Below are 13,392 nucleotides of genomic sequence, written 5' to 3'. Positions count from 1 at the left end.
AGACTTTAAGTTCAGTCTTTCTATGGAAAAAACAATATCATTTCACAGCAATACAGACAATGAACAAATGGCATTGAGAAGTGTACATTGTACTAACAATACCGACTTTTCTAACGTGTTGACAATAATAACAAGATTTAGTGAACTGTGTTTGACCTATAAAATGACAAAAAATTTGGAAAACACTTGACCATATGTTATTATTTTATTAATTGTTTGGGTTATATCAAGGTAATACATGGAAAATATGTTTTCTGATTGATGTGAAATAAGTTATTCTTATCAATTATGCTATTTTATAATTTATTTTAAATCCTAATGCAACTGTCAAACCGTCTATTCACTGCTGTTTGAACACACATCAAGCTTCAGTATCAGAAATGTCACTATCTTGATCAAACACTAATGTCAAGGTATGCAAATTGGCACATAGCATATATTGTGTGTGCATATTTGCAGTACGCTTGCAGGCTGCTGTGCATGGCTGTTTGTCTATAAAACAGCGATATGTAAAGTCCTCACATAGTTCACAGTCTCACGTCAGATCATTGAGAAGCTCTGGAGCAGCAATTGGTTGATTCATCATTGTTGGAACTAAATTGTTGTTGCTATCAAAATGATAACCAAACAATGTTGGTGATGGCAAGTCATGTTTTGCAACCAGGGAATGGTGCCATATCCAGAGCTGTAGAAGACATCTGAGACAGTGTAGATAAAAACTGTCTCTGGTTGGATGCAAGGCTTTGGGATGTGCAGATGTTGCAGCTCGAATGCGTCTGATTTCATTCAATGTAAGGTTTTCATTTCCATATAGGAGAGCAACAATTTTTTCACATGCATCCTTTTGTAACTTCTGAAGGTTCAATTGTTCACCTATATCATGCAAATTCTGGAAAGTCTTGGCATATTTCATGAACAAATTGAATACTTTTTTCTTCCCTTTCCCATTAAACCCACTGGTTGTATCACATCCTGTGATACAATAAACTGTCAGCAGGATTTTCATATGATCTTCAGTCAGCTTGTGAACAACATCATGGATTGGAATGAAACGTTTTTTACGATGCTGCGAAGCATCGTCTAAGTTATCATATCATGAAAAATTCTTCACAATGGCAACCTATGTAAAAGACCGAGCCAGTCCAAGAACATCTGTGTCAGGTGAATGTACAACAATGCAGGTTCCTCCTATATCTGCTGCATATCTGGCATGTAGCATCATCAGCGTGTCAGCTTCTTCTTGATTTGATTGAAGAACCTTTATTTTTCGGCAACCATCTGTTGTAATTTCAAGGCACTCTGTGTCTGCTCCGCCATTAATGAAGATCGTTTCATGAGTTTTCAGATTTGAGTTTTCCTTTAGAAAGCCGGTGTAATATTGTGTTAAACTTACTTTGTTTGCTGACGAACTTAAAAATTTCTTCCAGGTTGTGGGAATTTTCAAATTGCTGTGAACATGCACCTTGCTAGATGACTCATAGTCTCCTCTACGTCGTCTTGTTTCTCCTTTCAGACTATTTGCACTATATGTGTCAAAAATGATATGGATCTGCCGGAACTTTCTTGTTCGCAGTTATGGCTAAACGTCTTTGAAACATGTTTTCTCCACACACTTGTGATTTCTGTGTCTTCTGCTTCTTTAATGCGCTTTGTGACATAGTTTTAACACAACTTCTTGCCATAGGTGTATAAAAGTCTTTTTCTGTGGTATCATTTATCAATATAAGCCTATCTTTAACAAATTTTGTGATCATTTTCTTGCCGGTTTCAATACAATCTGTCCAAGATGTTTCCACATCATCCTCTGCATGTGCTCCTGTAGCAAAATTTATGAGACAGTCAGGCGTTGTTTTGTGTCGAAAGGATCTAAGAAGGTCTCTTCAAACATTTTAGACAGTAAGCCAATCATTTTTTCATGGCTATTCATCCCATGCTCAGCAGCAGATGTTAGGAACTTACGTAGCTCTGGATAGGAGATGGAATATCCTAAGTTAAACATGTCTTCAATGAGATGTCTACTTCCGAAATCATTATAAAAATGAACGGCAAGTCCGAGGTGTTTTGGTGAAGGAACTGATGTAACAAGGGTTGAAATGTCACTTGCAATAGCAAGACATTTTGCATTTAGTATGTGCTATGTATCACCAGCTTCTTGAAATGCATTTTCATTTGTCAACCAATACACAGCTTGAAGAAGAAGTGGGTCAAGAAAGTCTTTCTGAGCATTAAGTGTCATTTCATCAGGAGAATAATATTGATTTTCAAGCTTCTTAACAGATGGAGATATGTTTTCTCAATATTCCTATAGCTCTATGTACAATTAAGCTGTCGGTTTCATCTTCGATATCGTATGATACCTCATTGTCAGCCTGGGCTAGTTCTTCAAAGTGGTTTGCTTCCCTAATTGCATCCTGGAGTGTTTTTTGTCGAATCACACACAAGATCTGTTTTTTCCCTCCTATGAATAAACGATATTTCGGGCCAAGTTTCACTCAAAAGTTTTTTAAGGTAAGATGTTTTGTAATTTTCAGCTTCATGGCATCCCTGATCAATACAGAGCTGTATAAATCTTTGTCGTAATGTGGTTAATTTATCAACTTTTTTTTAAACAATGACTGTGTGTTCAAATTCTACTTTCAAAGTTTTGGCAACTTTCTTGTAAGTGATATTGTATATGTCACCCTTTTCAATGTTTAAATCAGCAGTATTTTAATTAGCTTGCAAGTCAACCCTTTTTTCGGTGGTATTTAGCCTTAACAGCAACAAGATCACCATTTGGAAGACGATTAATAACACGCTCATCATGACGTTTATATGCAAAATCTAAGACCTTTGAGTATATTGTTTTAGGATCTATTGACTTAGATTGTTCAACAAATGACCAACTTCTAGAATAACCTTTTGAATAACTGTCCCTTTTTGGATCACATTTTTCTCCACAAATGAAACACTGCAGTTCCCAGTTAAAATTTTCTGAAGAAGACCTTGTTCTTAAAGGAGTTGTTTGATTATTGGGATCCTCCATTCTGCCATCAGTGATTTACCCGGACTGGAGTGCTGTTGCACCCGTCACAGCTGGAAGATTAAGGTTTAACCCATTTATGCCTAGTTGACTCTCCCATCCTTCTAAATTGGATCAATGTATTTCCAAAATTAGGGATGTCTAGTATATTTATTTCTATATTTAGAATATTTCTTGCAGAAATTCCTTTAAACAAACAGCGTAGATCCTGATGAGACGCCGCATTATGCGGCGTCTCATCAGGGTCTACGCTCTTTGTCAAGGCCATATTTCTAGACGCTAGGCATAAATGGGTTAAGAATGTTTTCTCTAGGAAAGTGTCTTGCATTGGTTTGGTTCATGATCATCATAATCACCATCATTATCATCACCACCGCCACCATCATCATCATCATCATCACCACCACCATCATAATCATCACCATCATCATCATCATCATCATCATCATCATCAAATTGTATCACCATCATATGCATCATCATCATTCATCAACTTCCTCAATTATCACCATCCATCCTCCTCCATCTCTTTCCATTATCATCAATAGTTTGTGTAGTGTGATCACCAAAAGATATTGTTATTCATTGTACTTAACAGTGAACTATGTTGAGCTTAATCAGTATTTTTTTATTACTGCAGGGATTGGTCCTTCTTCCCATGGTAAGCAGTAATCAAATACAACTTATGCATGCACACAAATATAATATGTAATTATTTAAGTCTTAATCTTGTTAAGTTGGTAAAATTGCCCTTAACTGGTATACCTCTACACAAGTTCCACTGCCTGCATACAGTTCTCTATTTGCATCACTTCGAAGTATGATTAAACGCTTTGTGTTGAGGTGATCCTTAAACAAATTTTCACAGGCAGCAAACAAAATGTTAAATCATAAGGTTAAATTTTAACAAATTATGTTAATTTCATCTTTTACACATCTTATGCTTGTAAAAAGTGTATTATGATAAAAGTCAATTTTGAGTAAATGTGCATTCATTGTAAACAATAATTTGTTATTAACTAATATCAAACATTTACATTATGTGGAATGATATCTTAGAGCCAATAACTATACTTTTAAATAGCCCAAACATACCTTTTGTTAACATCTAAAAAGCTATAGATCCATCTGTAGAGCTTAGATGTGTTTCTCAAAATGTTAACTGAAAAACAGAAAAAATATAATATATCAAAATTAAAATTTAATAACGTTTTATTTACTAATATCCGCTTATTTGTATCAATTCGGATACTACTCAAGTTAAAAAAAAACAGAGATAGGGTGTACTATAAGCTAATTATTTGATAATTTCCCATTCATACACGTTGAAAAACACAATTACTTTCATATTTAATTACTTTTATAAACAAAAAGATAACATTAATAGCCTGTTTATGCCTTGAAATAGATTGGGGGCTTTGACCCTCAAACATTAAGCCTAGGTTTTTATTCTTAATTCCAAGTAGACTCTAAATTTCTTTCTTTAAAAGTGTTGCATGTACTGTATATGTATTAGGCTTAGCACTATACAAATACACAAATGTATACATACCTTTTGTATGACATGTTTGCCAAAATGTGTTTTTGTTTCATCTTCTGCAGACAGAATATCAAGGTCATGTCTTAATAATAACAAAGGGAAGCAATCACACACTTACTGTCTGAGGTGAAAACCCGCTATGTTTGAACTTAGTCCAAGCAAACAAAATAGTTTTCAATTGTGCTTTTTTTAATTTAAAGACTTATCATCATTTAATAAGATTTCACCATTAATGACATACAATTTAAACAAAGCAAAGCAAAAAACATGCCTGTATTAACTAGTCTTTTATGACTTATTCAATAGAATCTACATGTTAATCTTTTGACTAACAGAGCTTCCTAGTAAAAGCTACTATTTAAAAGTAAATTTTAGAAACTGAAATCTAATTATATCTATAAGTTTAATATTATTACATTATTTTCTCAATACCGTAATTATATATCAAAGTAATTTATTCCATTGTCTCGCTTTTGTGACCTTATTCAATTATTTGACAAATTAGGGGCGGAACATAGGGTTGAACAAGATCCTGATGTAAATGCATACTTTACATTTTTTAAAGGATTATTTGAAAATAAAGTTAAATAATTGAACCAATCATAATTTAAACTGTCTTTTTCTCAATATATTTTATTATATATTAAGATATTATTAAAAACAGCATTCGCATGAGTGTTTTTTATTCATTTTATTTCAAATAAATGGTTTACAAATATGTATTACAAGAATTGTACTGCTATTTTCACTGAAAACGTCTATTTGAATGTATAATGTTATGTATTATAGAATAAAATAAAGAAATCGTCATGAAAGAATGCTTAATATGGACAACTATTCAACTTAAGGTGTGTTTTTGTTTTTGGCGGCCATCTTTGACGTCATTTTGTTTCCATGGCAACTCCAACACTTACGGAAAAAATAATACCCATTACAATAAAATTCAGACTTAGACCTACATTTTGATATATAAAACTTGCTGTTGGCTTTCATAGACTACTCTCGTCCCATATTTAGGGTCTCATTTGCTACACTATTTTTCATAGGATGACTGGACTATCATAGATGTACATAGATTTATATTACAATGACATACAACTTTTTAGATATTGTTTGGTACAGTTAATGGTTCATTCGGTTCGTTTGAGTTTCAGATCGATGTGTTCTTTCCGATTATTTATTTATTTTCACCGTTAGCAAACATATTTGCTTTTAAGTCGAAAATGCGTTGTTGGCAATGCAATCTTCAATTAAATTAGTTGTATGGCACCTACTATAAATGACATTTTTTACTTATTATGAGTGAGTTAAAACACAACATATTATTATGTACGTTCGTATCCACATTTCCAAGTTAATGCCACCACTTCATGTGAATTAAAATCAAAGTTAAATGAAAAGTCTATGTCAGGCAAAATACATATCATTATGTACCAAAAATGTATCAATTTATTTGGAATTTGGAATTGTAATAAGGAGGCAGAATGCACATATTTACGCGAATACACAACGCGTTTCTATATTGTGCCACGTTTCTTTAATCTCCTCCCCTGTACTCGATGACAGTAGTTTGTGTGTGTGTAACCAAAGGTCTATCAATGAACAATGTATCTCGGAAAATCAACATTTAAGAAAAACACATTAATCTGCTGTTACAAATAAAGCTGACCCTATTATAATCCTTTCAAAATCGCACACTGTATCAACCGTTATTATTTAAATCAAGCAATCATTGGTTGATATAATGGACACTTGGGGTTAGTGAGTTTTTCTACACTCGATCCACAGTCCGGGATCAGTCTATTACAGATAAATATCTGTTGTAACTCAGAGTTTATTTACTACTGCCTATACATGGTATCTGCACTGACATAGTTTTCCCACTCGAATAAAGCCTTAACGAAAGAGCACGCTAAACACAAAAACAAATACCATATTTTTATGACGTGTTTTTTTCATTATGCATATATAAACACTTCCGCATGATATATAGCTCATAAACACATATATAAAGCATATGTAAATTTCTGTTTACAAACCACCAATATATTTTATTTATCCATAAGCCAGGGCCTTATGATTGGAATTAATTATAGATTTGACCTCTAACTGAAGTAAATATAGGAAACTTAGCAAATGGTGGACTATTTATCTTTGCAAATGCAGGTTGAGTGTAAAGTGTACTGTTAATTATCGAATCTCACGAGACACACTCAACAGAAACAACAGTTTGCCTTCAATCCTCGTTTTTTGAGTGATTTGGTATATACGTATTCGAGTTTTTCGAACCTTAAGCATCGGTGTTGCAAGCGAACTAAAATGGCGTCTGTTTGGTAAACTGCTTGATACTTATTGTTATTAAACACTGACATCAACATGGAATTCTATTAATCCCACAACTTTTTAACAACTACCGTTAAATTGCTTAAACCAATAGCCAAAACAGAAAATAACTAAATCTCACGTTGCGTAGTAATGTCAAAATTATTTTCAAGGAACAAAATGTGTTCCCATACGACAGACATGATGGAGCATTATTTTTCCTCGTTGATATTGGTATTTTTTGTCGGTAAACAACTCTTCTATTAACACACATTTGACTGTCATAAATTAAAAAAGTCTGACCTCTACTGGCTCTTGTGCTACTCACAGAAGTTGTTTCATGGATTAAACCTGTTTATTTTCATATATTATTGTTTGCCTGTATCGCCATTTCCATTTTAAGTTGGCGTGAACAGGCAATTCTTAGTGGAAAGACATTCTTTGATCAACGAACAAAGTGACACCCTATTCATCAAAGAAACTTCCATTTCAATTCTACGTCAATTTTCGTTGAAAAGTAAAAAAAAAAACAATGCACCGCAATTACAAGATTTAACCATTTTTTAAGTCACTTACACTGTTCAAAATCCGCCCATACATCCGTCTAAAACACTGAATAAAAAACATCGAGTTATTCGAGTACATTCTATAATATTTAAGAAATCGACCATGTAAACTCACCTATTTCATTGTATCCCTATATTCCAAAGCTTTTAATCACTTTGTATTTAACTAATTAATCATAAAGTGTTAATACACAAACATCTCGTATTTAAATGCAACTGCGCTTAAAATATTGTACGATTCCCTGATATCGAGCGTCTCCTGATATCGTTCATTTTCTTTATATTAAGAGCGCAGCTATCGTGATGACAAAACAAGCATGCGTTCCAAGTATTTTGTTTCACTAACATTTCATCTTTTGAAAATAAATACATACACGACCAAAATGAGGGAAAAAACACGTATCATTGCATATCAAAATCTTGCTTCAACTGAAATAATCAAAATGTAACTCTATTCCATTCATTTTTGTTTTGGTCCTCTTCATTAACTTTCCAAATAAATTGCAAAGTGAGGTCAACGATTGCGCTAGTGCAAACACAGCACTTTCATTTTTTATTTATTTTAAAGAAAATACTTTTACTGTTTCACGATTCTCTGAAGATGTTGCATGAAACAATCGAGCGAAAGAATTGTGCGCGCATATCGCAAAATATGTGACATGACGATATACAATTTACAAGTGTTCCATGGGTATATCCCGTCCCGATTTGATGCTAATTTTATCAAATCGTTTGATAGTAGCATATATGCCAAATGTTTTTGAACAAATGGCGAACGTTTGCGCCTTTAGTGAGCACTTGCTTGTGTCCATGTTGCTCAAAAAGGAATGACCGATAAAGCAAAAACTTGTTAAATTGTAAATAGAAGTTATACAAAAATACTGTTTCCATTTGTTTAAATATGTTCAGCGAATCGATTGTTTTAAAATTGTGTTGGCCTAATGCCTATTACAATCGAGTACCCTCCCTTTCGGGATGTTACTCTCAATACCAGGTAAACAACGTGCGTAGCGGATGTTATTGCGGCCTTCTATGGAACTATCGGCTGTGCGTGGTTAAAAACGCTGTAAATAAACAATTTGGACATTGATTTAACACGAAATTAAATACATCTTTGAAGGTACATCGTCTTTTGATGCTTTGCTTCCATTAATTCAGAAGGGCAGTCGGTGAGATATAATCGATACATTGTTAGTTAGTTACTAACAGTGTAACAAATAATACAAGTTAACAAGTTTTATATGTATATTACTGATCTTTCAAAAATTTATCGCAAATATATATGTGTATATCGCCAGCTTCATTTCTGTCTGGGAACGAGCTTTGACCTTATAACAAAATAATTTAACACATTATTAATCAATGTTTATTATCAAGATAATAAGATTATTGTTATGGCTTTCGTACATAATTTACCCTGTAGCCTTCACGTATTCAAATTGAAAAGAGTATACTAATTGTTACTTAAATACAAGAATCTGTGTTTTTATCGAAACAGCATCTTACCTTTTCTGAAATTAGTCAAGTTCTGAAATCAGGTTCAGGATAAAATATTAAACATACTGTACTTAACGTTTATAAATATTTTATTTCATGTATATGTGTCACTTGAAGCTGTACATGATGCTAACAGAATATTATTCAGCAATGTTTTTATTTGGTTAAGTTAACAACGTTGTGATTTGTTTATTTACTTTTTCAGATAATTGGGATCCCATCGGTAAGTAACTTATTGTGATGTTAATGAAAACTTTGCTTAAAAGTCGAAAATGCACAGCAAACAACAGATTTAGCATGAAGTTTACTAGGTGACTTGCTATGCAAGCATTTTTAATCATACTACATTTGGTGTTAAGGAATGTTTTCCCAGCATTCCAAAGGTATAAGTAATATAAATCGTTATAAACATTTTAAAAAGGAAAGTGTATAGTTAGTGTTTATCATGACAGCATCTAGGCCATATTTGAATCTGGGTCGCTTCGTTTAAAACCTAAGTCATCTGGTCAAGTTTGAAAAAACTTAAGTAACAATCTAAAGGTCACATTGTTGACTAAATTAAACTTAGGCCAGGCTCGAGGCCACTATGTCACAAAAAATGTTCCCAATCAAGATGCAACATTGTAAACAAAATGTTGATGAAACTTGGTCAGGATTATTATCACTATCAAAAGTTATCTATGTCGAGTTCGAATCGGTGGCACATGCGTAAAATTGCTAATTTATCAGTTCAAATCTTTAAAAAAAATCGTTACCGCTCTAAACGATATGCCTTAAGCTTCTTGAAACTTGGTCCAAATATGAATTTTGAGAATATTCAGAACATGTTTGAAGGTAGGTCGCGATTGTTCAAAAGTAAGCCAACAGGTCAAATCATATAAAACCTGTATTACCGTTCTAGAGGCCGCATGTATGGCTCAATCTTTATGAAACTTAGTCATAATGTCTGTTAAGGCTACATCTTGGATGAATTCAAATGTATGTAACATGTGCCCGAAATAAGTTCCGTTAATCAAATAATTATAAGAAACATCTGTATTAAACTTTGTCAGACGGTTTGAATTGAACCTATCTAGGCTGATTCGTCAAAAGGTTTGTGTTGAAACTGTCTAGGCTGATTTGAAATCGATGTCTATTCGTAGACCAACTAGGTAATATCTTTAATAAATATGGCTAGCAGTCTGAAGGCTACATTTACAGGCCAATATTGTTGAAATTAATTAGGGTGTGACTGTTTTGATGATGTTTTAAATTCTTGAGGCCCCAGGTGTGACTTAACGTGATTAAACCTAATCAGCATGTTAATCTTGACATTTAATAAGATGAGTTCTAGTCTGAGTTAAACTTAATCAAGATGTTTATCTTGACATTTAAGGAGGAGTTCTAATCTGAGTCCACCGCGTCCAAAAACTAGGTCGCCAGGTCAAATCATAAAACCTTTGTCATATACTAAAGTTATGTAAATTAATTCTATAGATTTGACTCAATTGCTTCCTCTAAGTGCAATGTTATTTAGTATAGCTCCAGTGTATATATCATTGGTATACTTGGTTCGATTATGTTTCATTACCCGTTTCAACAAAGGAGCATCTAGAAGTTGCACTGTACATATATATGTATTTACTTCCTCTGAGTCAGCCAAAACTTCAACATATATTAATGGCAATTTAATCACTTTATTGCTGATTTAAATCATCAAAACTTGTGTAGTGTAGCCACCGTTTCCATTCCAAAACAATCAAGGTAGCTCTTATATGTTAAAGGTCAAGTTGGCCATACAACGGTTTAATTGTTTCTTTATCAGACATATCTTTATCCTATGTAAAGAATGTTTGAAATAACTTACACAAATTCAATACATTGAAAGACTATAGGTTGCGTTTTAAATTTGTCTCTTTACCTTAAAAATCAAGATCACACTTAAATGTTCAAAGATCACTTCTGCTGCAAAACATCTTGTGCGCACTGAAACGTTGACATTCATCATGCTATTTTAAGATAGTTACCCACAAGTGCAATGCAATGCTTAAAGGAACATGTCAAATCTTACTATAAAACAGCTTATTAATTCCTTTCTCAATTTATTGACGGATAGAAAATAACTTGGCAACATGCCTATCATTAAAGGACAATGTATAGCAAATACCCTCTTACATTTGATTGTGTTCGATATAACCGGAGTTTTCAGACAAGTAATATGTTAAAATACCAAATCTATGGACACCTTTCTTGCTCGTTATTTTTTAACTTACTATCTCTCTCAAGTTTGGACTTTCCACCATTTCAACATTTCAACAGTTGTGATACGATAAGGTGACTCGTAAGTCTAATATCTGGCCTTGATTTGCTTTGATGTACAATAGAATAAACCAGCAATTTACTTGTAATTTGTATAAACTGAAAAACATACACATACGAGTATAACAATATTGTAAAAGAAATAATGAATGGTTACTACGGGTACATTTATATCCGCTGTTTTTTTATATACAAATATATATATATATATATATATATATATATATATATATATATATATATATATATATATATGTGTGTGTGTGTGTGTAAATTTAATGTTATTATGTTTTGAATAATTGAATACGTGTGGTGCTTTTTTTTATTCCACTTTCAAATGCTTTCAATAAATGTGTATCGATTTTTACTAACAAATTCTAAATTGGGTGGGATGTTTTGCCGTTTACATATATATTGATAAGGATTCGGATGACGATAATTGAAAAAGAAACCTTACCATTTTTCTGTTATGTTTGTCTTTTTTCTATTGCTCATGTTTTACTAATTCATGGTTACGTTAAGATTAACGGTGATGTTTTTGTTTCGATACATTTAGATTTATATAGGTTCGATCTTAAGAGTCATGTAACTATGTCTCAAACTAAATTTACCTTTATTTTTCATTTACAGAGAAAAAACGTTGGCAACAAGGTAAAACATTTATCATCTACCATACACAGATTGATATTTTAATGACTCCGTAGTTAAGTTTATAAATTGACACTTACATCGGATATTTAAATGCAGCGAAACATCATTTAAAAAGAGTTTATTCTTAACTACTCTGGTACAAATGCGCTGATCTAATTTTATGTGTGTTAGTACCAAGTCCCTCGTTAGGACTTTTATGGTCGCGTTTTATCCGTCGTTAAGTGTTCTTAACTGACAAATGCAATTCTTTTTAAAACCCTTAAAACCCTTTTTATCAAATTCGGGGCATATCAAATGTTTTCGCGCGTCCTTTCAAAGAAGCGAATTTTCACATATTTCGATATTATCGTAATTTTAATTCAAACTTGTAGTTGCGTAGGTTAATTCCTTATTCATTTGCTTGCAATAACGAAGTGGCTATGATAGGGCTTTGAAATGTCTCACAACTTCAGTTCAGAAAATGGATAAAAATGGAATTTGAACCGTACAGGTATGAGACGGGAGTTATATACATGTATATTGCCAGTTATATATATATTTATATATATATACATATTTATATATATATATATATATATATATATATATATATATATATATATATATATATATATATATATATATAATGTTTGATTGCTACAACACCGTTGAAAGGTAAATTCCTACAAAAAATGGCATTTTAAAATAATCTGTTTCTGTGTTTCTGTAATATACACAATGACATAACAATAATGCGTATTCGTTTTTCTATTTATACTTAAACATTTAGAAAATTTAAATTTCAGTAACAATAAAAAGCAAATTTAAAGTATTTAAAGTATTGGAATTCGGTGTGTGTCTTTGCACCCGTTAGCAACGCACTGACCCATGTCGAATAACGTTTGTCTTGCAAAACACAAATTGCAACACACGGTTTGAATAAAATTAAACAAAGCTTAACATAGTCATACGATATTTATTATCAAAGTAAACGTTAACGGCGAATTATTCAAACTCAAATGCGTTATGAGAATTCACGATCTTCCGTTTTACGCGCGTTGGGTCGAGTTTTCATAATCAGTAACACAATCGGCGGAAATAACCGAGCGGATTACGGAAATGTTCGATAAACAAAATAAACGTGTTTCTAGCCATACTAGTATATTTAACAGATTGTCGCGAAATTACCGTAAATATAAAAAGCATTTTAAGTTTTGGATTCCAGTTTGTGTATTTCGTAGTTTTGTCCGACCGCTGTCGCTAAAAGTTTGGCTGGCAAAAAACTAATTGCAACACAGGCTTTAAATACACCTTAACGTAAGACTAAACAAAATAATACGATATTTTGTGTCAAAGTTGACGTTAAGCGCGAAATATTTAAGCGTAATAACAATTTACGAACCTCCGTGTCATGCGCGTTGGGTCGAGTTTACGTAATCACCAAAACAAGTCGCGGAAATACTCGAACGTATCACTGAAATTGCCGATAAACAAAATCATCGGTTTTAGGTAGCAAA

At 32.7% G+C, this 13,392-nt stretch overlaps 1 protein-coding gene across 2 annotated transcripts in view; it reads left to right on the top strand.

The window, feature by feature from the left end:
• LOC127878123 (uncharacterized) overlaps positions 1-13,392 on the top strand; it is a 103,401-nt gene that overhangs the window by 80,974 nt on the left and 9,035 nt on the right. For both annotated transcript variants that reach the window (XM_052424547.1, XM_052424546.1), the window contains 2 exons: positions 9,153-9,170; positions 11,876-11,896. In XM_052424547.1, coding sequence (XP_052280507.1) covers positions 9,153-9,170; positions 11,876-11,896 — 39 coding nt within the window. The remainder of the gene's footprint in view (positions 1-9,152; positions 9,171-11,875; positions 11,897-13,392) is intronic.

This window comes from Dreissena polymorpha, chromosome 4 (assembly GCF_020536995.1).
Source record: "Dreissena polymorpha isolate Duluth1 chromosome 4, UMN_Dpol_1.0, whole genome shotgun sequence".
Taxonomy (NCBI): domain Eukaryota; kingdom Metazoa; phylum Mollusca; class Bivalvia; order Myida; family Dreissenidae; genus Dreissena; species Dreissena polymorpha.
The sequence above is the reverse complement of the archived record's forward strand: the minus strand, read 5'-3'. Positions and strand labels throughout refer to the sequence as shown.